Source organism: Botryllus schlosseri, chromosome 12 (assembly GCF_051294905.1).
Source record: "Botryllus schlosseri isolate E-star chromosome 12, Bs_hap1, whole genome shotgun sequence".
NCBI lineage: Eukaryota > Metazoa > Chordata > Ascidiacea > Stolidobranchia > Styelidae > Botryllus > Botryllus schlosseri.
This window is the reverse complement of record NC_137247.1, coordinates 25,049,391-25,076,420: the sequence shown is the minus strand read 5'-3', so window position 1 is coordinate 25,076,420 and position 27,030 is coordinate 25,049,391. Positions and strand designations below refer to the sequence as shown.

At 38.4% G+C, this 27,030-nt stretch overlaps 1 protein-coding gene across 2 annotated transcripts; it reads right to left on the bottom strand.

Annotated features, from left to right (window-relative positions):
* Nucleotides 1–1,138: 1,138 nt before the first annotated feature.
* Nucleotides 1,139–26,475, bottom strand: LOC145451496 (hepatocyte growth factor-regulated tyrosine kinase substrate-like). Of its 2 annotated transcripts, none has more exons than XM_080329711.1 (18): nucleotides 26,391–26,475; nucleotides 22,806–22,969; nucleotides 22,652–22,744; nucleotides 21,596–21,719; nucleotides 20,164–20,216; nucleotides 19,556–19,624; nucleotides 18,079–18,203; nucleotides 17,132–17,204; nucleotides 16,419–16,604; nucleotides 14,243–14,326; nucleotides 12,268–12,396; nucleotides 10,733–10,958; nucleotides 8,389–8,561; nucleotides 7,417–7,563; nucleotides 6,060–6,218; nucleotides 3,957–4,157; nucleotides 2,662–2,817; nucleotides 1,139–1,332 (listed from the first exon to the last, which is right to left on the bottom strand). In XM_080329711.1, exons 1-18 carry the CDS (start codon nucleotides 26,425–26,427, stop codon nucleotides 1,255–1,257), a joined length of 2,277 nt encoding a protein of 758 aa, XP_080185837.1. In that variant the 5' UTR covers nucleotides 26,428–26,475; the 3' UTR covers nucleotides 1,139–1,254. The 2 variants fall into 2 exon arrangements, with proteins under 2 accessions (XP_080185837.1, XP_080185838.1); XM_080329712.1 differs by having other exon boundaries at nucleotides 10,733–10,946.
* Between the last annotated feature and the right edge of the window lie 555 nt (nucleotides 26,476–27,030).

Here is a 27,030-nt window from a genome sequence, read left to right as displayed (position 1 = left end):
TTCAGCCGATAATAGCAGATATTTTGCAGGCTCAACACTTTGATCCAAGCTCTACCTATCGCTGACATTAACATGAATATTCGTTTTTCCAAAAAATATTTATGAACGTTTAAAAATTGTTGCTCGAACGTATCATCAGTCCCCACCCGGTGGGTCCAAAGGTACACGACCATGGGACCTATGAGACATATGCTCAAAAACTCAAACGTTTTATCTTGATTTGTTGTGAACTATAATCTATAAGCTACAGCAAGCCAAAGAAGAATGTTTCAAGAATAAAATAGAATATATCAACTCAAATGTGGGCGTAAAATCACATTTCGATTTACGTCCAAACTTACAAAATTAATGGCACATACATATTACCCGTAAATCGACATTTCGATTTTCAATTACCTCGTTATAGCGAAAAAACACCACAGGTAACTATGATTTGCAGCCTCCATCTATCTAGGCGTGTTTCTGTTGTTAAGTGATTAGTTGGTCCGACTATATTGCTTGATTTGGCTATGGTACCATAGGTCCCCACACTATAAATATTGTAATTGAATCGAAAGTAGTCAATTCGAGGATGGTATTGAATTGAAAATATGTGGGATTATATACCCTGATCTGTGCCCTACACTTCACATTAAAAATTATGGCCGGTTTGTCAGTGTCGAAGGTGGTACAGAAAAATTTATACGTCAATCCAAATTTATTTCACACCCCCCCGAAAACATAAATCATCTGCCACAGACCCCATAACCACCGCAGGTTGAAGTTTTTAGCATGTGAGGAAAGATTCTGCCAGCATGCAATTGTAGACAAACTCGCGTACTGTAACGGTGGGATTACCACAGAGAAATTTTCAAGTATATTCGGTCCCACTGTCTCATCGGTACCATATTATACCACACTATTTGGCATTATTCACGCTTAATTTTCTCAGCTACTAACAAATGCAATCAGATACACAACAAACCTGACTGCTTCATGTTAAAAATTCAACGACTGAGTGTTGGCTGATTGTGTAACCGGAAATATTGCAACTGGCAAACAAGCAAACTCGTTTTTAAGTTGTTCCTAGTAGGAGTAGAACGACCTACAATTACACCTGACGCCACCTGAATCTTTGCAATAGAATCAATACCACAGCTATCATCATAGCACACAAGTACAATCATCCTTCATTGAAAACAGATAATAAAGACACATTTACCGGAGAAAAATTTTACACATGTTGCACGGAATCGTATGTTCACATCAACAAGTTCAATCGAACGAGATCAGCAGGCTTTGGCTTTGCTGCGACGGCGGAACTTGTCCTTGAGACGCAGGGGCTGGCTGGTCCTGAGAAGAACAATCGCAGGTTTATTTTGGAGCTCAACGGGGGTGGTCTGCGAAACCTATAAATTTGCAACATCACTGATAAGCGTAATTGTGAATTTCTAAGTTATGGTGGAATATATGAAGCTCTTTTGCTTCATAACAGCAAAAAGTTCTGGCAACCAGGGGTGGCCAACCTGTGGCAGTATGGCGGAAATTATGCGGCAACACCTCATTCACTTAGTATGCGATGGTGGTCGTCAACATGCAAATTAAATTTACGAATATACTCCTAAATTTTTGAGGCTATAATTAATGCTGAAATTTTCTTCGCGCTACGAGCGATTTAACGCTACTCGATTATCGATTTCAATGTGGTAGCGCCCCTTGCAATCTGAGCCCCAGAGTACAGATACGAACAGCAGGGAAAATGATGCGGCCAACAACAACACAGGACCGTGTGCTCCTCACGAAAGAAATTTGTTTCTGGTACGTTTGGGCGATTATAATGTATTTCCGCTATGACGACAATCCCGATGGGAGGTCAAGGAATAACAGCATGCAACAAAGTGACTAATTGCCAATTGGCCAACCCAAAGATGCATCATCATTTATAACTTGCCCGAAATTTCCCATCAACTCTACCGCTGAATCTGATCACATGGGCTGAGAAAGGATAAATATTTGACAATAATAAGGGAAACTAATAATATTAATGACGAAATTCATTTGTGAATTTGAAAAAATTTTAGCGCTCGGCACAATTATAACACTCACTCCAGTAACTATTTGTAACATGAATTTTTGCGATTTCGGCAGGTATAGTGAAGTATAGTGAATCAGTAGAGAGATTAGTCCGGAGTTCACCGGCAATGGACATGGGCAGTTCAACCTATTTGTTTCATTTGACCGTTTATGATTCACAATTAGCAGACAATGGGCTATCTACAACGGTAGGCCTATAAAGTAGGCTACAAGCTATAAGCTCAACGACAGTGCAAACATCTACGACACAAACGAAATGTAGACTGCAAAGAAATTTCGACTTTGTAAATAATTTTGACAAATTTTTCACCTAATGCTACAATTTTGACATGACAAAAAAATCGCCCTAGCAAAAACACTATGGCTTGGACTTGACTTGATTCGAGTATCAGAACTACTCACTCGGAGTTGACCTTTTGCACTAGACTTGGAATTGACTCGGTGCTGAATGGAGACTCGACTTGACTCGAGACAAAAGTATAAAAGCAAGATGAACCTGTGCCTCAGAAGCTTGTCACTACCTGAATCACTGGGCCTAACCCTAGCTACAAACTAGTCTCAAACAGTGAACAAAAATAGCACACGAACCTGCTGCGGGTGTTGGTAATATTGCTGGGACGCGTTCATTTGATGCGAGTTTGGATCCTCCATCATCATGGCGGGCTGCGTCACTGGAACGGATTGCGGGATGGGATGGGGAGTCGGAGTTGATTGGGGAGTGGGCGGCGGTGCTGTGGCGACAACCTTGGAAGAAGATATTGAGAAATATGTTTCATATAAAAACCCTAGTGAGCAAAAACTGCTCGCCGAAATTATTGCAACCTACCGAGGCCGTAATGACTCGAGTCATGACTCAACTTGAATCACAATTTTTCGTTGACTCGACTGGAGTCATTTTTATACAAATGGAAAATGACTCAACCAAGCTATTTGACTTGATTCTATTCTCCAACTAAGCCCAGAAAGTTTTATTTGTTTGAATAAACATCTTGGGAGTAAGAAATATCTGCATATTATGAATGCTAGTCACCCAATATCACCCCAAGAGTTCCAAAAAAGTGAGTTATACCCAACTTGAACTTGATAATGAGCAGCGAACGCTTTGACTGAGATTTTACTCGGTGATGAGTTGGAAACGACTCGACTTGACTCGAGTCAAAATTATGAAGGTAAGATTCACTCGTGACTCGGAACCTTGTGACTTAATCACAACTTGGCAATCTACTAATATAACAACTTCTGATATACTGGTTCCCAAATGGGACAATCATCAACCCAAAGCGGCACAGGGATGATGTAGGGTACACATGAGCACATTTAGATCTTGGAAATTGAATATTAAATTTCCTGAGGGGTATTCCAGTGCCAGTACTTTGAGAAGTGTTGACTGTTGACTGTCATTTCAAATTTAACATCACAGAAATAGATCTGAAGAAGGAGTTAGTGCAGAGCTTTAATACATAATTGAAAATTATGTCCATATTGAAATAAAGCCGGATATTTTGAATGACAATCGTCAGGGGCAATCGACAGTTGATAAACAAATGTCTGTTGAGTTCTCTACTAGTTACTGACAAGTGCCAGCCGAGAATATTCCAGTTTACTTCCATATAAATATATTATTCACGAATAGAACTGATTTCCGAAGTTATCAGCCATTCATTCTGGTTATGTTAGGACCTATTTTTTGGACTGGCCAAAGTCGATGAGAAGCATCAAGAAAAATATCAGATGTCTCCTGTTTGTGGTGATTGTTATGAAATGTAAATTTCATCAAGTGGGTCAATTCAAGAAATAAAATTCATGTTCACAATAACAACACAATGAAACTATGACGTTATGAACAACTCCACCGCCACACACTGGTTGGCTTTATCACACACCTGGGTGGAGGCCAGGTCCGGCAAAGCTGAACCAACCGCAGACATATTGTAAGCGTCGACGTTCTGATGCATTTGTTGTGGTGCTTGATGTAACTGCGCCTCTGCGGCCGGTTGATAGGTCAGGCCTGGATTCGGATATTCTTGATACTGTCCGTGCTGAGATATGGGCTGGGCGACGTAATGAGATTGGGGCGGATTGCTCTGAAGAAGTAAATGATACCGTCAGTCAGCAGTTCTTAATCGGGGTTCCCTATAGGTGAAGATACACACTTGACTTACACAGCAGAAGTTAAATTGACTTGCATTATATATTTGTAATAGCTCAATTGTCTTTGTTTTCTTGGGAAATCATGTATCAATGGTTTTAATCTTCATTGCTGCTGATGCACAGTTTATTTTATGCAAAAGTATACTATACAGGGTTGTGATGACTCGACTCGAGTCATTTTCTTGAAAAGGTGAAATGACTTGACTTGAGTCAATTTGTGTATTGACTCGACTTGTACTCGAGTCATTGCCTAGGACTCGACACATTCTACTTTGTCTTATTCAACTCTCGTATATCAGCAACGATAATTGAGAAATAGGCCCAGAAACTGTCTTTATCTGTTTCAATAAACATGCTTAGAGTGAGAAAAATCAGTATATTATGAATCCGAGACCTTTGATATCACCCAAGAAATATACAGAAGTGAGTTAAACGTGGCTTAACTCGATGCTGAACAGAAAACACTATGACTTGGACTCGGACACGAGTCTTAACACCTGGACTCGGACTTGACTCGGTGATGAATTGAAAATGACTCGAGTTGACTCGAGTCAAAACTACAAAAGTCAAATTGACTTGTGACTCGGGGCCTTGCGAATTGGTTACTATCCTATTTAGTGGTTCATGAACAATTTTGAACCCCAATTACTTGGCTCCTGTCAGTTGGAAATGAGCAAAATGCATTGTTTTTTTAGACAGCTTAACAATTCCAGGAGGTTGGCCACATTAAATTTTGAAACAAACATTTTAAAATACCGGTACCGCTGATAAACTAAACAAATTTGCAGCTCTAATAGCTTTAGTTCTACAGCATGGAATTGAGACAAATTTGGCGTACAGCGTTTCTTAGCAAACCTAACAATCTCATCAAATAGCCACTGACATTTGAAGAAAAAATTTAGTTTTGAACAACCTCCATGTCCAACGTGGACATTTTACAGCTGTACAACATGTATTAACTAAACTGAAAATGCATTTACTTTGAAGACTGTTGATTTAAGTACCGTGTGTACTTAGCACAGTACCTTCTATGCGTAATCCGGGATTATAAAAACACTGCAGTAAAGTTGGCTATAACTATTAAATTAACAGCCCTTGTAACTCGCAATGTCACAATGGCAACAAACAAGAATTGAAATTATACAGGCCACTATACAAAAACAGTAACACTGAAGTTGAATACGACAAACGCATACATAAAAACATAAAAAACTAATGTGAGATTTGCGAGTTATAGAGAAACTCTTTTCGCCTGCATAAACTTGCATTGGTCATCTTGAATAAATATTGATTCCAACTTCCAGCATCAGCTTTACTATTTTCGTACGGATAGTTCAAACAAAATGGGCTAACATTCTTACTTGACAAATTACACGATCTGTGAATTTAATTGCGATTTATATTTTCTTGTGAATAAACCATCAGTTTCTCACTAACTAACTATTAGAGAATTAGAAGGGACATTGTATAGCATATGAATATCTTTCAACTATCCACTAGTTGCTGACGATTACCCCTGACGAGTGTCAGGCGTAAATATGCGGGTGTATTTCAATATAAATGCACTATTCAATTGTACATTAAAGTTCTGTACCTCCCGAGAAGCTCTTCGGATGTAGTCTAAAGCTGTTCAATAAAATGATGAGGTTTTGAGAACGCGCCTTAAGCTGGATGCCATATCGTTTGTACATTGGCTGAATATATCGGTGTCAGTGCAGGTGCTAATTGTTATCAGTTTTATCGTTATTTTAGCTCTTAGCAATGAGTTTGTAAGCAGATGGCACATGAAATTATACAGTAAGGCCCACAATATTAATCAAAAAAAGACAACATACCATTCCATATTGATTAGGGAACATCTGTTGCTGCTGCTGCTGCATTGCCTGAGGCGGGTATGATTGACCGTAAGGATTGTATCCCGGGGAATGCATTGAAACAGCCTGACCAGGCACTTCTCTAAGAGGCTCGTTCATGGCGTTTTGTTGAGGCACATACTGAAGAAAAAAACACATAAAGTTAACAAGATTGTACATTTTCATTTCCTTGACAACTTTGATACTATAGTGCAGGACAACTAGATAATTCGAGCAGTCTAGTCAGACTAATTAGAACAAAATGCAGGTTATTAAATTCTAATCTAATTCCTGGTTTTCCTGGGTACTTCGATCATATATAATTAAAGATTTTGCCCTTATTGATACTATTTTTTCAATTCGAAACTTTTGTACTCCAAAAACTTAGCTTCTAGTGGTCTTGATTGAGCCGAATTTGTTGCGCATCACTTTTTTCAGACAATCAAACAATTTCATGTGGTAGCACGCGAAATCCAAAAAATTTTTATGTTCATTTTTATTAAATAAATCCAGAATTTTCTACTACAATAACTTCGCTTCCACTGGTTAGAATTGAACCGAAATTGGTGTGCGGCGTTTTTTGAGGTAACCTAACAATATTATCAAGTAGCCAGTAAAATTTGGAAAAAAAAGTTATTCTTCAACAGCCTTAGTGTACAGAAATTCGTCATTTTCATGCTGATGTGGATGGACTCGGGATTTGATACAAAATGAACTTTGATTTTTATTGCATTTCTTTCTAATTAGGATTTGAATTCGTTACGCAATTCAGTAATTCTTATTCTATTCGAATTTGCAAAAAAAAAACAGTGTAGCTTCAACTTTAATTCCAATCTGTTAATGGAAAAATGTGCAGTTTTACTTCTGAATCTAATCTAATTTGGAAAAACTGAAATTTTTCTAGTTCTCGTCTAGTCCTGTGGTTGTCAATCGCTGCTCCACGAATAATTTTACATATTTTACATTTTACATATCTCAATTGCATCCGACCAAGATCGACTGCAGACGTTCTATATCTATCAAGGTTTAGGATTAAAAACTATAGGCTACGACAATATGTTAGAATTCGATTCGAATCAAGTGCTTTTAATGTAGTTACTGTTGGATGTTATCAGGCACCACAGTTTTCATTAGAAAAAAAAACTGTGCATAACAAGGCCCATGTTTCAACACAAGCTGAGAAGCTGTGATGTCACTAAACAAAATAGAACAGAGAGGCTCATATCATCAAGAACACCAGCACATATACAGGAGTCGGCTTAAGATTTGTGTGAATTTTACTACAGTACATAATAATGGGCTCGGACACTATGAATTTCGAGAAGATCAATTCATCTACCTGGCTGTTGTACCCTTGCACAATCATGGCGGGCTGCATGGCTCTCTGCATGATAAACTGCTTCTGTTGTTCCAATCTCGCCTGCCTTGCGGCTTCTTGATCCTGAAGTCGTTGCAATGCGATCTGACGTTGGTAGGCCAAGTATTCCTGAACAGATTGAACATTGAAAATGAATCCAAGTAGCCATGTTGCAAAGCGATTTATCTGAGAGTAGTAACAATGCTGTCGGCCATGATTACAATTCAACAACCCACTCTATTACAAGAGATGTATTTTTGCATTATTTCAAAATAGCTTAGGAATTAGTCGGTATCGGTGGCAAAATTAATGATAGCAGTTACATTATCATTACAATGGTGAATCGTTTATACCACAAATGGTTGAAGACAATGCATTTCACACAAGTAGATGTTTCATGGCTATGCATTAGGGCTGTTCAAAAAAAAAAAAATTCTTCAGATTTCTCTAGCTACTCGATAAAATTGTTAGGTTGGCGAAAAAAACGCTGCACACCTACTTTGGCTCCATTCCAACCAGTAGAAGCGATTTTCGTGCAGTAAAAAGCTTTTACTTTATCATAAAAAAACAGAAACAAAATTCATAATATTTCTGCCAACCCCATAAAATTGTTAGGCTGTCAGTGGAGATGATGCTCATCAAATTCGGCTCAATTCCAACCACTAGAAGCGAAGTTATTGCAGAAGAAAAATCTCCAATTCCATGATTTTATATTAAATGATTGAAGAGTTAGTCACCGTAAATACTATTTTATTCAAATCCAAATTTTTCTACTGCAATATAACTTCGCTTCTAGTGGTTGGAATGGAGCCAAATTAGGCGTGCAGCGTTTTTTTCACCAACCTAACAATTTTATCGAGTAGATAGAGAAATCTGAAGATAATTTTTTTTAAGCATTTTATGTTCACATGTGCCCGTATAACTTTTAAAGCCGGATAGCAAATTATATGTCACCTGCTTTTTCTGTCTCATAATCTCCAATTTTTGCGCCATCTGAATCTGCCGCAATCTCTCGGCGTCTTCCGCGGCCCGCTTCATTTTCATCTTGTGTTCCTCTCGCAGAGCGTCCAGGGCGGCGCGCGCGTCGCGAATTTGCACCAGCTTGTCTTGCAAGGCCTCGTACTGCACTGAATCAAGCCACAAGAAATTACTTTCATCGCTTACAGATACAGATAGTGGTTAACAGCTACAGTTGGACAATTAGGTAATTTTCAGCTTTTCCAAATTATATTGCAATTAACATTATAGCTACATTTTTTCCAAAATTAGATTAGAATTACATTTATAGCTGTTTTTTTCTAACTAGAATCATAGCTAAACTTTTTTTCAGATTAGATTAGAATTACACTTATAGCTAGTTTTTTCTGAATTAGATTGGAATTAGAATAATAGAGCTACCGTAAACCGGGGTAACTTTGGACAATTTTCAACAATTCCGCTTTGTATCTTGGAAAGGCTAGGGTGTAGGGGAGGCAAGTTTTGTGTTTTTCATGGGTCATGGAGCAAAGATTAGAATTACCTAATCCAAAATCTTCATGGTCATAAATAAGTACCTTATTTTCGTAAATTATCCGTGTCCAAAGTTACCCCTGCATGTGGGGTAACTTTGGACAATGTAGTTTTTTGTATGCCTTTACACTCTATTGTTTATGAAACCTCGTAAATGAGGCTTATTTGGTAAGAGTTGATGAGAGCAGTGGCTAAAACTGAAACAAAATAGTTTATGTCTGCCCTATTGCATGATTTTTACCTAATCCGCCCCCCCAAAAAAAAAATAAATAAATAGGTAGTTTATGAAGGGTAATGCCCCATTATTCATCCCTTATCTCAATTTTCCCTCATGCCTCCACCAATTGGGACTTATAAATAACATATGGTGATGAGGGGTATCCCACTGGCAGTGTCAGAAATCGACAGCAAATATGAAGCATGTTACCGTGATTTATTGCCGATTTCAAATATGTTACTGTTCTTTAAAAGATACACTTTCCCTTTCTTATGCCCTCTGATAGATATATTTGTCATAATTGACGATATCCCATATTCAGCAGGCACATCTTTAGGAGTATGTGATAAGTTTTGAAGTAGCTTACACCCGATTACAATCTCTCAGCTCTTTGCCTACCCATTTTTCATATTTTGGCAAACTCTTAATTTGTTAACCTTCTCATTCGATTTTAAAAAGCCATCAGGCCGGTCATAAGGAATATAGTTGACGATACACTTTTACACAGATGAAGCAGCCACTTTCCAGAGCTCTAAATATCACATTTTCCACTGTCCAAAGTTACCCCGTTCTGATAAAATTTGACGGGGCAACTTTGGACATCACATTTTCTTATATTGATCTAAGGATGAGCCCACTGAGATTTTTGCCATGGATTAAGACTATTTAGAGGTATCTGCTGCCAAGTTTTGAATCTATGAATCACATGCTATCTATGTTTGGTTGTAAGAAGTTTAATGGCCATAAATTTTGATGAAATTGACCCCCGCCATTAATTTATCAATGTTGGGTCAAGTTTAACTGGTAGTGAAATGAATCCATCTTTTATTGAGACTACTTGTGGTACTGTTGCCTCATGAAAAAGAATTGGACATCCAGCGGCAACCCTTTTCCATCAATAACCATTTAAATCTTTTACTGCTTAGTGTCCAAAGTTACCCTTAAGTCCAAAGTTACCCCGGTTTACGGTACAGGTTTGGATTTGAATAAAATACTATTTACAGTGGGTAGCCTACACCTATAATAAATAATCAAAGAATTAGGTCACCGTAAATACTGTTTTATTGATAATCCAAATTTTTCGTCGGCAATAACTCCGCTTCCACTGGTTGAAATGGAACCAAATTTGGTGAACATCGTTTCTGTAGACAACCTAACACTTTCATAGGGTGAACAAAAAATTTTAATTTTTTTTTCATTTATTTTTATATTATTAATAGAATCTATCTTCTGCAGCAATGCGGCTACTGGCTGGAATTGAACCAAATTTGGTGTGCAGGCTTGAATTAGGTCACCTGACAATTTCATCAAGTAGCCAGTACAATTTGAGAAAAAAGGGCATTTTTGAACACCCCTACTGTCCACATCCACGCCTTTCATACCGGGGCTGTAATGAGTCGAGTCGCGAGTTTTTGGTGACTCGACTTACCTCTAGTCAAAATGAGTGACTCGGGTGGATGATTTTGCAGAGACCTACTTATCGGGAAAGCTATTATAATCTATCAGGCTATACTTGTTAATCTTATCTTATGCATTGCAGAACAGCTTATTATTCACAATAAGTGGGCTCACATCTTTTTTCCTCCATATCGTTCATCTGCTGCAGCAGCGTGGGGTGCATCAAGTTGATGCTTTGAAACAGGCTCTGCACAGCAGAGTCGTTGGCGATCGACCTGCTGCGCATCTGGTTCGAACGCATGCGGTTCATGAAGATCTCCACACTGGTGCGGAGACCGTGCAGAAATTCCTCGTTGTCCGGAATGTCTAAGCCGCCGTTTTGGAGACTCTGCAATAACGGCTGCAGAATTGGTCGTAGCGGTCGGAAAACTTGCACAAACAACCTATCTTATTGACGGTTGACATTAACTAGCTTTCCGAATATTTCTGCTGCTAGTTCTAGTTCTAGTTCTTATAGCGCATTTGGAACATCTAGGTTACCTAAAAACACGCTGCGCAACAAACTTGACTCAATAGTAACGAGCAAAAGCGGCCGCAGTTCCGATTAAAATTTTTGAATTTATTATAAAAGAAATTGAAGAAAATTTCAGATTTTTCTGTAAACCCCGTGAAATTGTCGAGTTATCTACAAAAACGATGTGAAACAAATTTGACGCAATTCCAACCAGCAGAGACCAACTTATTCCAGTTTTTTGTCAATAATTCTGGGATTACCCACCATCCAATCTATTTACGCATATCCACGAGTTTCAATTGAAATAACTTCGCTTGCACTGGTTAAAAGTGAACAGAAATAGTTCTTTTAGGTAACGTGGCGATTTCATGGGGTTGGCAGTACAATTTTAAAACATTTATTTTCATTTTGATATTAATTTCAAAAATTTAAATAGGCTCTGCGGCCGCTTCCTCTTGTTGGAAGTGAACCAAATTTTTATGCAGCGTTTTTTTTGCCAACTTAACAATTTAATCAGAGAATCCCCAGAACCCCCCAAAAAACTTATTTCAGAACAACCCTACTGTATAGATCTCCTGTAGCATTAAAATTTGTATAAGACCATAGTAACATTTGAGACATCAGATCACAATTAGATGCTCCATTTTTTGATTTGACTCCAATAAGTCTAGAATAATCCAGTCGAGTCCGAGTCTGCTCCGAACGGGCATCACGTTACCTCGCAGTTAGTTCAAACACCTCCAGACTGTTAGCAGAGCGTCACCCGCATCGGTTGGTCAACACCGTTTCAAATCGCTCATGTATCGGGACACAAGAATAATCTTGTCTTTGCCAAACGCCTTTGTGCGGACGACATGAAAAGTTAGACCGACAGTTGGTTATTGACATTGAGAACTTACAACAATGTTGATTTAAATGTCACCCGCGCCGCACGTAGATATGATACCATTTTTTAAGTTTCCAAACATACCGGAGATTTCGGTCAAATATTATCGCTTTCAAAGCGTAATGAAAAGCAAGATTGATATTAGCATGTAAATAAGCGATTGCGATTGTCCGATTAAAGTCCTAAAATGCTTGCATTGTCCTAACGTTTTTGTAGCCAGACAAAAGCCCCCCGCGCTAATATTGACATTAGCCCGGCTCCAATTGAAATCAAATACGAAATAGCGGGATTCGAAATGGCGGTTCTTACTTCGTTTGCTTTTTTTGGTTCCGCGGGTTCGGTGTGAGTTTCCACGACCGCTTCTGGTTCTTCGGGGGCTTCCTTCACCTCCCGTGTCACCATTTTCTTTTTAGAATCCACGTTACCGTCTTCCTTGGTCTGAACACAAACGGTGTTATTATATTGGCACCGTAACCCGGAAATTACCTGATCAGTTATTTAAAAAGGCATGATCGAAAATATATCTTGGAAAAATGTTTAGTCGTCACAGTGGCTTCCTTGTGCATTATTTACTGACACATTTTTGGCTGAAACTCATCAGGGGTAACAGTCAACAGCTCGTTGAGAATTGAAAAGAACATTTTACATAAACGGCATGTTGTTTTCAACACTCTACTAGTTGCTGACAAGGCCAACCCCTGATGAGCGTCAGTCGAAAACATTCAGGAATATTTCATGAATATATTATTCAATTGTACGTGGAAGTTACGCATGTCCAAGGGTCTCTCACTGGTAGGCCTAGCATAGCATTATAATGATAACATCAACGCGTCTCCGAATTTGTTTTATGTTAGCCTGTATTGCTAATGTTGTATCAGCAAAGTAAACGTTTTGTCAATTAATTAGACTGAGTAATCTAATCTCCAATACATACCAAAAATTCAGATTACCTCTAGCGATTATTTTTTGACCTAAAATTGAAAAATTTAGGCGTAGTAATTAAAAATTTTAACACCAAAAAACTTTTTTTGACAAATTTTGACGTATGAAGAACTCGGGTAGTCGAAATTAGTATTATTGTAGAAAATAGTGAAAATTTATTGCAATTTTGTTTTATATTGGCAACAAAGTAAGCGTTTTGTCAATTAATTATGGTGATTATTATTTTGATGTATGAAAAACTGAAGAAGTTGAATTGCGCATTATTGCACAAAAATTTAAAATCTATTGTAGTACTACTACAAGAGATACTTTACATCTTATCGTACAAAATAAAAATATATAGGCTACATAAAATCTATTCAAAAGGGCAAAAATTGGAACACATATCAGCATGTTCGGTAGAGTGAATTCACTACAAATCATAGCCAATAGAACTGCAGTCAAGAATTGATACACAAAAACTGTTTGATACATCTGCCAAAACTTAAGCTGCATGAAGTGTCTAAAGCACCTAACTTACATACAGCTGCCACAAAATGACGACCTAAGTTTTGATGTGTGTTATTGTGTTCATCATTACAAGGTATCAATTTAATTATTTAACTAAATGGTTTATTCACAATAAGTAGACAATGGGTAATTCCAACAGTATCAACTAGGCTGAAAGGTTCAAATGTAAACTGGAAAGTTCACTAACAGTGCAACCTCTACCATACCATTACAATGTCAGTTAATATCCGACTTTTATTTACAAGACAAAAAATAATCGCCCTACTAATAACATTTAGCCATTCCAGGGAAATCTCCAAACCTATTGATAAAAATCCAATGTAAAATAACCATAGTCCTTAAAAGGCCTATGGACATATAATCATTCATATAAGCTAGCACATTATGCTAAACAGAAATCAGTGTGGCGTGGCAAAGAATTCTTTACAGCAAGCTTAAAATGTTCAATGGAACAAAGAAACCCTAGTTATAAGCTGATAGATAAACTGGAGCTCATGTATGTAACAGGACCTTGCTGTAAGTTGGACAAATGAAATACAGCGTTCAGTTTTAGCGACAACTTCCACAGAATATCACCAAATCTATCACATGGTTTGAAGTATTGATGGCTAGCACACGCAAAATCAATCATGCTCAATGGTACAACGGGACCGAGCAGAAATTACATGATAATAAAGAATGTCTTGATTCGGATTATTGGCATGATAAAGGGCAGTGTTCATATAGAGTTTGGATCTTTTTTCATAAGACCTGTCAACAGCCATTGAAATTGCGACGCAAATATTACCAAGAGCACAAATAGTATGGTTTCAAAGTAAATACTTAAACCAACCTGTTTATCCTGCGAGCCTTTCTTCTTCTCCCAGTAATTCCTGTTAAGATATCTAGCCAGCTCGGGGTCCAAGTCAGCAGTATCCTACCAATAAAAAAAACTATTGTAGTCACACTATAAAAGTCCATTGAAGTCTCATAACGGCAAACTAGTAGCTTCATTATCATGCAGTTACATCAAAGAGAGCAAACATGGACTAATGCTGCTCACAGACAACAACACAGTGACCTATCTTCGTATTTGCCTTCCAGCCAAATACTACAAAGCTTGAATTGATCTCTCAGCTCATTGACAAGTATTTCATCACGGATGACCAGTCATATGAGATACATGGGCAGATGGTTGAGTTCCCCTTATCAATAACACACAAGCTGCATCGTTATTTAGGTCATGATGGTACTTGAACACTACTAGAAATACATTCACAGTTGCCAGTTAGAAGACTAGTTGTGTTAATGGAATTGTCTGAAACATTAATTGAAACAAACCTCAGTGTGGTTGATTCCAGCTATAGAGAAACTATTAGCAAACTTTATCTATTGACCAATGTATGGGTATTGGTTGCCATCAACAATACAATCTTGTTACTAATCCACACACATTACTCTTTAGTGGCTGGTTCAATTGTGCCTGGTGATCTCATGTCATATGTGCGTAATAACAGAATGGAGCATTTCTCTGATCCTTACGTAACAAATTTAGAGAACATATAATGTGTTTTAAGCAATATACTGCTCATGAAATGATAACAAAGAATAGGTAGCCCACATTTCCATGAGAGAAATCCGCAGGTGATACCAGCAGCATTACAAAAGGCTGGAGTGGAATGGTGAATAAAAATTCTAGGGTATATCTGCCATGTGTACATCATGCATTATAACAATTATCAAATGCGAGTTCAAGCAGTTGAGTTGTTTTTGTTATCCACTGAATTGTTGATTTATTACAGTCTTTCAAGTGGAGTAAATAAAAGCCTCATGACATGAGCAAGGACTAAAGTGCAATAGCACCACCAAGAGGATACAATATTAGGGCGTTAAGCTTTGGAAGGTTCAGGTATACTCTAATTTTTCCTGTCATCCAGAAAAATCTCTCAATAAATGGACAAACTTGATAACCATCCAGCAAAAAATACATAGGCTGACACCAATTATATTCAATTGTACATAGCTCATGGGCTGTTGACTAATATCATACATATTGGACGTTCACTAAACCCAATTGATGAAGCTCTGCTTGAAGTATAGGATCAATTCCACCTTTAGGAATACCGGTAGCCTAATAACGAGAAGTAAACATACTTGGAGGGGTTGGAGAACTGGTTACTGATTTCAAAAAGGAGTGGAGTGAAAAAGGTTGAGAACCACTGCCGCAGCCGTTGATAATTAAATTGATGTTACTAGGAGGCTTTGTGCAAAAATTAGATTTAAATCGCGATGTTCTTTCAACACTCTGTTTACGCAGACTTCATAATCACTAGTAACAGGGTTGTAACCAAGTCGCAAAGCTCAGAGTCCAAGTCAGCGAGCAGAGGGTCGAGTCCGAGTCATGGTAGTATGACTCGAGTCCGAGTCCAAGTCATTGTGTTGACTGCTCAGTTTTAAGATAAAGTCTTGTTAAACCCACTTTTTATAACACTATTTGGTGATATCGAATTGTTCGCATTTATAATATACTAATTTTACTCACTTTTGGTAGTTTCTGGTCACATTTTCAAATACCAGTACCAATAGACGAAATCCCAATGGTGTGGTTACTTTACTATTCCTTGTTAATACAATGAGATGCCGGTTTTGGCCGTCTGAGTCTCGAGCCAGATGACTTCGTTTGAGTCATGCGCAATGAATCGCGTCCAAGTCAAGTCAATAAAAGGCTAGTCCTTATTTCAAGTCATGGATCGAGTCATTAAAACCTACCATATTAGATGTGTATTGTTGTAGTTGTAGATTTTTGTTTTTAAGACTTAGAAAAAGGTTGAGGTTCCCGAATGCATGGAGATTAACGTCATTGTTACTCAGGCTGTTAAAGGTAAGACTAACTGATATACATACACAAACTACTTTATAATAGTAGTCTGAAAGACTCGGAAATACATTCTTCCGTGCTAGTAACATCAGCAAATGATTTGACACTGACCGGCAATCCCAATTGATATCCACAAACCAAAGACACTCACCGTAGTGGGTACTACTTGAGCCTGCGTGATAGCTTCCTTGTTCACTGTGGCGTAGATTTCATTCGCACCGCGTGCTGGCTCTTTCGTAGACAAACGAGAATTCTCCTGTTCGTTCAACGACATGGCGATGGCTATTTGAAGCTCTTCTTCTTCCTTCAATTGCTGCTCGCTTTTGCTCGACGGCTTCTAAATAAAGGATCAATCGTTGAAGGCGGCGTTATGTGTGACTGCAGTGTGTCGATATTATTGAATTATTATATATCGATATTGAAATAAACCCGAATGTTTTCGGCTGACACTCAACGGGGGTAACCGTCAGCACCTAGTGGAGAATTGGTGCCACAGAATACTTGTACAAAGTACTGGATTTTTTAAATACGCAACTAGAACTAGAACTACTCACTGGAACCATCCAAGTTTTGAAATCCGCAACTAGAACTAGATAAAAAAATCATCACTTTCGAAAACTTGCAACTATAATAAAAAGCCTTTAAAAATCCGCAACCAACCAGATAAAACACTACTAATTAGATTCAATGCTGGAGTTAAGAAATATCAGACACAGTATCTGCATTTTAGAAGTAGATTATTCGTTACTGGCCTCTGCCGAACCAGTAGTTATGCACCTAACACAACTATCAACAATCAACAACGCATTTTAACATTCAAAATAGTGCAGATGGTTAATATAAACCATGGACAAACCAGCAAACCTGGCTCTCTTTTGCCAAGGCGCTGTTGAGATATTCCTGCGGCAATTCGTTCGAGTCAGATTTGGCGCTTTTCCTGCAAAAGAAAAATAATACTTCTTGTTCCTTTAATGGATCTCAAATCTAAGACTGTACCAGTAGGCCCTAATTCGATCATTTATCACTTTAGGGGAAAAGGAGATCGCACTATGGGTAGGGTTGTGACAAAAATCACAATGATAGGGATGGGCAGAATGACTCAAGTACCCGTACTCAAATCTGCATTGAGTATCAATTCTAACCATTCGAGCCGGGCAGTGAGATTGTTTTATTAATAGTAGCCCTACTGAAATTATGCAATCCATGGCATCAAGAGTTCATTTAATCAATGAAGACTATTTAGCTTCGAGGAAATTGTCTACTGTGGGAGCCTTGAAACCTTGATTGGCCGTATTGCAGCATACAAAACAGGTAGCAACTTGCCACGTCTTTCCTAGTGTAATCATGATGAGTCATACTTGAATACTCCACTCGACCAGAGGCCTAATAATCGATTCAAAATTAGATCCCTTAATGGCCTAAAGTACTGATCTTCTGCAGTAAAAGTAACTTATTCCAGGCCTGGGTTTGCCTGAAAATCAAAAACTGTCGAGTAGGTACAAGCACTATCAAATCACATCCACTCGAGCAACTAGTCAAAACAGGCAAAACCTACAATTGAGTACTTCAAAAACTAGTCCTGCTTCTGGACCACTTCATAATATTAGCATAATTTTGGTGCAATAGCGCCATCTAGCTATGCGTTTATCAAATGGTTGGGCTTGAATAATTTTCTGTGATAACAAATCCGACCTTTTCTAACTGGATTTCCAAAATGCGCAACCACAACTAAGTAGATCAATAGTTTGTGCTAGTCCAGTGAAGGTCCGCAAAATTAGTAACCTAAATGTAGAATTCATTTGCAAACTTACGCGTTGATTTCATTGTAACAGCTGTCGCAGACACGAACCTCCTTCTCAATGCCGAATTTTGGGATGATAGACTGCTTGCTGGTGCACTTGTTGCAGAACAATCCTCCGCAGGCCCGACAGTGGTGCTGCAATTCGAAGAACACTCATCAACCGGATTATCTGATTTCATTAAGCGCTATGATTTATAAAAATTGAAAATTAGTCTACATCAGTGGTTCTCAACCACCTGTCCTCGAACCAATGCCCGTCCGTCACAGGAGGTTAGTAACAGAGTACTCCTACCTATTTAAAGTACTCAAGTACTTATTCTCTTGCAGTACTTACTCGAGTAAATCCAATTTTCCACCTCTATTTTGCCATACTTTGTGACTTACTTTTTACTATTCACAGTTGGTCAAGTAAAAGTAATGTATCCTTCCATCAAGAGAGAGATAGAGACCAAGACGGATAAATTGAGTCCAGAATTTCATTGCTCGAGCAGTTTTCAAAGTCTGCAAATTCTACTTCAACTTGCTTTGAAAATCACTACTTCTACTTGCATTTGAATAGCATTCTGAGTCGGCATGCCTACTTGAGTAGCATCCTTGACTACTTTGACCACATCTGCTTTCCGTGTCAACTGCAGGCCCTCCAATCCGAATATATCGTCAATCGTGCAATACAAATAGTTCGACACACCAAATTCTAAATGTTAAGGTTTAAAAATTTGGAACTTGCTGTGTAGTCATATGAAGTCCATAGACTACATTGGACTTGGCATATGTCACAATTCTGCCAGTGTTGCTCCAGACTGTTTAGAAGTCGCTTACAACACATTTAAGACCGCAATACCTTTCAATCAAAATTCTTTCAAATTTTAACCTCAAATTACCTAACAGCCAAGACGCTTTTCTTTCGAAATAAACTGAACAATCAAAATCGAGTTGACGGTTTGGAACAGGACTTTGTGTGGCACGTCTGACGTCAATACCAAATTTTTCAATAAATTGAATTTCACAGTATTTTCTTATAAGTTGCACACATTCGCCGTAACAATATCTTAGATTAGATTAACAAGGTTGATAACCACTCGCCCATAAAACAAATAGCAATATTATTTTTGGCAGGGGCATAGGAGCATATGCTGCCACCCCTGGCTTTCGTTGAAAATGCCGCTCAGATTTAGAAATAGTTTCACAATCTTTCCAATTATATTTACTGGAAATCTTGTTGTGTCGACTCCCACACTACCCACCTTTTTCAGTACTTCAGTGGTGTTGACTAGAAAAAAAAGGTCATCACCTCACATTTTGTCGCCTCCTTGCAGCCTGCCGCCCATGGCACGGAGCCATAAGCACCAAGTAGCTGCTCTGCTACACCACTGCTATTTGGTCAAAACTTTTACAGAAAAATGGCAGGATGTCATTGTAATCATCAGCAGATGTCGTTGGTCAAATCAAACTCACGACTAAATGCAGCCTACTTTATGACGACATACCTTTCGCTGAACAAGTCCAAACTCGGATTTACACTTTGAGCATTCGTCACCATCTTTCCAAACAGGCGCCTGAAAAAATCATCAGTCATATCTTACCAAAGATGCACGCGTTCAAGTTCACGAAATAGACAGAAAGTCTTAATTTTCGCACTTTCAACAATCACAACAAAAAATGAGCAAGATAGTCAAGTACTTCTTGAGCATATTGGTATAATTAACAGGTAGAAGCACTCAATTACACATTGACGTAGGCATTCAATTTTCGAGACATGTGATATCGACTACAAGCGGAAGTCGAAAGGTCCAACGTTGACTACATTTCCTCCAAGGAGACTCAATAATGTTCAACCTATGGAATCTTGAATATTACACTTGTCATTTTGAATTGCCTTAACACCCACAAATAGGAAGATCGGAATCTGGTATGGCAACATAAAGATGGCAGAACACATGTGTCAAAGATAGCACCACACAGTCGCGTCAAATTTACAAGCTTTGATTTTATGACACATTTTTTGCCAAGAACTAAAAGCTGGTGACACGAATAAAATGAAAGTGATGCACATAGCGGATGTGGGAGTTATGCTGAATCCCGAGGAATCGCTCACCTTCTCAGACTTGAACATATCGGCGGTGTTAGTCGGAGTTGGAAACTCGTATCCTGTGAAAAAAGGAGTATACCGTTGGTTGGTAATCTGTAATAGTCTTCACTAGAGATTGCAAAAGCAAAAAGCTTAGTCCTGTATTTTTCTCTCGTCGAGAGTATTGAAAAGGTATGGAAAAAGAAGGCTATTTCAAAAGTATTAAAAGTAGTAAATTAAGTATTAAAAAGGATTAAAAAATCCGACGCATCGGAAACTTCGATTGGGCAATTTATCCTTTTTTAAATCCTTTCTCCTAGTGTGTTGCAACATGATGCACTTATATTGGGGACACAGGACTCGCTCGTTTCCGATACGCAAAGTAAATTAAATCTTTGTTTCTCTTCCGATTTTATATTCCATCCTCTAGGGTTGTAACCAAGTCACAAGTTTCCGAGTCACACGTCAATGCCACCTGACGACAGTCAAGTTCAATCGATTTCAATTATGGTTGGCCGCATGTCCACATGTCCACCCTTTTTTTCATTAGGCCTACTTCTAATGCTACTGGAGTAACATTGTCAGCGACTAGCTGTACCATTTCTAGCATAATTGTTTAGATCAGTGGTTCTCAACCGGGGGTCCACGGACCCCTGGGGGTTCGTGAAGCATTTTCAGGGGGTCCGCAGAGCCTCTAAATTTGTAGAATGGTCGAAAACCTAATTTCTTTTTATTTTTAAATTAGGAAAAGCATGAGCCAGTTTCGCTTCGTAATTACTAAAACTTTACAACTCAAATCATTCAAGTGGTCCTCTGAGATGAAATATCAGACTGCGCAAACCTATTTCAATTGTCAAATTGGCAATAGCCTGCTGTGCAAACATATTGCTGTTTAGAGATGATTTGTTGGGGTTTGTGGAAAAATGAAATGTTGGAGATAGCAAAATCAAACAGGGTGACTTCGAAATTCTTGCAAAACATTTTGGATATGGCTTTGTCAGTCTCAGCAAATCGGTAAACAGTCGTTTGAAACAGAAATTCCTGAATTTTTTCCTAATCTGTTCCAATGAAGGAATTGACACCTCGCCATGAAATCCAATTTCTTCTTTGATATAACCACTAAATACCTTCAATATGAGATGCTATATAGAAATGACTAGGCTGGTCGTGATACCATAAATACAGCTGGAAAATTACCTTCGAAATAATAAAAGTGTCTGCCCAATTTCTACATTTAGTGTACTGAAATTTTCAAAAAAAGTCATTTTATGGCTGTTTATCGCTAGCCTGCAATTAACATTTGCATGAGACGGATGACGGTTACACGATAATTGAGCTAATTTTGAACGAAAACTTGAGGGGGTCCGTGACGGTCGAAAAGGGGTCCGCGAAAACAAAAAGGTTGAGAACCACTGGTTTAGATAATAGATGGCAAGCGACGTGGTGCCAACAGACTCACCCTCGGCTTTCATCATATTATATAGATTGGTGGCTATTTTGTAATCTTTGCTGTCCTTGAAAGCGATACCCCAAGCCTGCACCATCTCCAATATCTTGACCTTCACGCGGTCAGCCGACGAGCTCTGGAAACGTTCGAAAACGTTAAATCACCAATATCGGTTTTAGTCTCAGGACACACGGGGTAAGCATAGTCAGATAAATAAAATAGTATATAGCTTTCAGATGTATTTCTTAACTTCAGCTCATTTATTTAATCAGCTTTACATGTGTAAGCTATAAGACATATACCAATATTCCCAGTGTAGCAGATGCAGCCTATAGTTCTCTGACTACCTACTACAGCGCTGTGATAATAATATTAGGTTCACAGATAATATTCCAGTTGATAATGCACTTTGAAAGAAATATCAGATATTTATGCACTACCTGTATGCAGGTTACAAATAATATAAGGACACACCTTACATGTCAAAAATCGAGCTAATATTTCAGATCATGGGCTTATATTATTGAGCAGTGGCAGAGTTCATCATTCCCAACGAAACCACAAAGGATATTTAGGTCATGTGGTTCTAAATAGAATTGTCAAGCATCCCCTCAACTCTACTTGTAAGCAAATAAAAAATTTGCGACTTTGTCAAATTAGATTGTCATTAGAATTACTGAATTAGCAAAAACTTGGGAATTGAATTCAATTCCTGTTTACAATACAACAAAAGCAAGTAGGCCTACAGTTTATTATCAAAATAGAGTTCATTCTTATGAGCGCAAGAATGGCAAATGTCTGTACACCGGGCTTGGCTCGTTTCGTACTATACAGTTGTCCTGCACCATTTTCAGGAAAACTAGAAATTAGATTAGAATTAAAACGAGAGAATAGAAACATTTCACAAACTATTTTAAAATTAGACCACCGGTACCAACATTTCGCTCTAATTTGTATAATTAGACAACTAGAATTATCCAATTGTCTAAATATTCTGGCAAGCACTTCGATCTGCTTTGTTGTTATTCGTCAGAGTCATTTCATAAATACGATTCAATACACTGTTACCTTGACCATCTCCTTCAACTCCTCGAGATAACCCTGCGTGATGACTTCTTCATGGACTCCGTCACCACAGTTTTTCATTGCTGTATCCAAAACCTAAAACGATAACGTCATGTTCAACGCAATCAGCCGCTACTTGCAAAGTAAAAATATTCACACTCAGGGCAAAGTAGCACACGTTGGGATTCTTCTCGTCCTTGATCCGAGCCTTCATGAATGCCACGGCATCTCTCGCTTTAATATCACCCCCTCTGATCATGTCACATAGCGTGAGCATGGAGTCGAAATCCGGTTCTAGCAGAAGGTTGCTGGTTGCTTTATCTGAAAATGTATCATGAATATGAATATGGAGAATCTCGAATACAATGAAACATAGGCTAGTCAGTAGGGATGGTGTGAACCTCTGAAAGGTTCAGGTTCGTGTGAACGTAAACATGAGCCACATGACATCATATTACTAATTTCAACCCTACATATCAGTGAAGTGATCGCCCATATTAATGTACACGATACCTAGCAGCGACTCGGGTCACATAATACCACAATGCTGAAGAACATATTGACGTTTTAAACGTCGCCAAATGTATCAACTGGGGCAATCAAATGATATAATATCCCATAAAATTGATATCTTCCATCGCTTTAACAACAATTTCAATGAGGACTTGCAAGGGAATATAAGCTTCCGCCTTAACGGTCTAGACCAGACAATGTATTCGGCGTCAGAGAATTGCTACCTTGATATTGAGGAGAGTGTAAAACGGGTTTCTTTACTTGCCACCGATATTACCATATTGACAAATTACATACGGTAGCAGTAGACAACACCCCAATCGCACGGATTTGGTCTTTATGATACAGTAAATATATGAAGTCAAGATTGACCCAGTTCGCCTGCTAGATGTTTTATATCAGACAACGATAGCAATTTCATTAATTGGTTGAATAAGCATCATTCGCTGACTACCTTCATATAGTGCATTTCAATCTTGATGTTGTGTGATTGCGGGTCAAGCTCACAGCAGAGAGTCACAAAATATTCACCAACGGAAAGCTGGGTATTTCGAGCAGACTTTTGGAACAAAGCAAGTAAAATTGTTTGAGATTGTCAAGGCAGGCTCGTTTAGTGTTGATTGTTTTACGCTGCCAGCGCCATGCATAGAGAGGCCCGAAGTTGAAATGCAATAAATTTGAACCAAAGATGTTATAATGAAGAGAAAATTGTAATGTATGAAAAAGGTTCACAGTGCAGAACCTGCCAAGGTTTGTTTGTGAACATGAACCTCAAAATTTCTGAGGCTCACACACGGAACGCAAACGTGAACCTCACGATTACACCATCTCTACTAATTAGTCGGTTAGGCTTGTTTTTGATTCAGGGTACATTGTGTTAATAACATAGTTCTGTTGAATTTGAAGAGCTTCTTGGCATTACAGAACTGCAATATACAATTGAAAAATATGATAATTGATATTGAAATAAGCGATACGATTGCTGATGAAAAAGTTCTTCTGAAATTTCAACTGATTACTGGAGATCACCCACTGACAAGTGTCATCCAAAAATATTTGGGTTTATTTTGAAGTGAAAATATTATCCATTTCTGTTGAATTGCATGCAAGGTGGTCGAAATTACACTCCCTTTCAAATTGCCCACCGTGACCAGCACATTCCAGCAATCATAACTGGTATGTAATAATTATTTACTAGACAGGCTACAACAGGAGTATCAGGTGATCCACTATGCGTTATTAACCAAACTACAATGGGCCATGGAAATTCATTTTCAAAATTTGGTTTTTGAAGCAGTTCTGTCGGCGCTTCTTCGATATACGCCCCAGATCGAAACAGTGCTCCCCGTGACACCAACAAATGTTTCACATGAACACAATAAAATTTATAAACGTCAAAATAAATTGTTTTTTGCCTTTGTTGTGGAAGGGGGATATTATGGTTGGAGGAGAGGGGGATATTAGGACTGGGGAGGGAGGATGTTAGGGTTGAGTAGAGGGGGATATTAGAGTTGGAGAGGGGGGATATTAGGGTTCGAGGAATGATGGATATTAGGGTTGGAGGAGAGGGGGACATTGGGGTTGGGGAGGGGGGTATTAGGGTTAGGGGATGGGTTTAGGGTTAGGGTTAGAGCTGGGTTAGGGTTAGGAAATGGGGATATTAGGGTTGCCGGAGGTGGGATATTAGGGTTGCCGGAGGTGGGATATTAGGGTTGGTGGAGGTGGGATATTAGGGTTGCCGGAGGTGGGATATTAGGGTTGCCGGAGGTGGGATATTAGGGTTGCCGGAGGTGGGATATTAGGGTTGCCGGAGGTGGGATATTAGGGTTCGGAGATATATATCCCAAGATGGGTTTAGGGTTAGGGTTAGAGCTGGGTTGGGGTTAGAGCTGTGTTAGGGTTAGGGTAACCCAAGAATAGGTCTGGAGTGCGGGACACGATATTCCACACTCTCCCGACCATGATACCCAACCCTAATCTTGGGGTCCTAACACCAACTTTGACCCTAACCCGCCTCCAACCCCAATATCCCCCTTCCCCAGCTCTAAACCTGGAATACCCAAACACAACCCTAATATCCACCTACCCCAAACCCATAATCTCCCCCAACCCTGATATCCCCAACCCCAACTTTGACCACATCCAACCCTAATATCCGTCTCTCCACAGACAAAAAACAATTTATTTTGAGAGAGAGAGAGAGAATTTATTCGGTCCATGAACATTGATAATACACATGGTATAGATAAATACAAAGGAAAGTATATATAATTCAGAACCAGGCTGTAGCGAAGGGATCGGGAGATCATCAAGTCAGCTACAGCCTGAAAGGAAGGTTGTAATATGAAACTTATCACATAATATAACACATTTGCAAGCAAAAAATATAACATATACGCAATGTATCAGAAACAGATGAAAAAATGAGTGGGATCACAGTAGGTAACCTGAATAGACGAGATAAAACAATTGCACTGGCTACAGGAACACAAACTAGGCAAAGAGACGCTGATTGACACATTGATTACGAATGTTCATATTTTCCTACAAGATATTCGTGAAACACTTGTTTAAAGATATGGAGTGGTTTATCTTTAATATGGGGTGGAATGGAGTTCCACATACGTTTATAAAATTTGATCGTGTCCATGGGAAACACTTGCTGGTTACATGTGAAACACTGTTTCGATCTGGGGCGTATATCGAAGAAGCGCCGTTCTGTCTGGAAGCGGGGAAGCCCCGTTGATTTACACGACCATAAAATTACTCAGCCTTGCAAGTTTTTTTTTTATTATTTCTGATTTTGTCAATGTTAATCGTAGGATGCACAATTTTAACTAGAATAGAACGAAAATATGCAATAAAAATAAATATTTCCGGTAGTACTAGTACAGTAGTACCATTTCAGAGTTACATTCCACAATGGCTATCATATATGCATTGTCTCCTCTTCAACAATTATAGCAATTTCTCCGTATAAAAATGATGTGTACCGTGGCTACTGGCCATGTTGAAGGTACAAATTGTGATAAGAAAAAATGTGATTAGCTAAGTTTGAAATCTTGCTCCACACCTAAACTCAAAAATTTCATGTTCTATATCAACTTCGTAGTGAAATCCCTGTCTGCCCTCAATCAGTTACAGGCTATTACCATAATTATGAACCTATGAAGATCCCTACATCGGAATACTAAATAATATGGTAGAAATGGTAAATGAGGTAACTTACCCAGCACTTTTTCGAACTGCGTTTTCGAACGAAACATCTTCCTGGGTAATCTACTGCAAGTAAGAATTAGCTCTACCGTATACTTTTTTCTGGAAAAATGTGAAATCAATAGTAAAATGCTGTGAACAAATTCAGTTTGAAAGAAAATTATATATTCCCTTAGTGATGAATAACATCCGAGCTTGAAGCTTGCTGACTCAAAGATAATCAAGTTAATTTCCTACTTTAAAATAACATCCATTGGAAGATAAGATAGGGATAGGAATGCGTGGCTAGAATAAGCATATAACTTTGTTTAGATATTTAGACAATTTTATACTGCAATGCCAATCTACTCTATGTAACAGCATCAATACAAGCTCTGTTCCTATATGTGTTACCGTTTTTCATAACAAAACCATTGTATGATGTATTTTATTATATAAGTAAACACAAGCTATTTTCCAAAACAAAGAAATACCAAAAGCAAATATTCATCCCATCACAGCTTTTATGTGATTATTTGCATCAGAACGAAAAACAGAATTGTCAAAAAATATTTACTTTAAACAATTTACAAGGATGCCAAATTCATCTACATTGGCAAGGAATTGAACAAGATTCGTGACTGAATAAAATGGAAAAGCAACAATGTGCAAGC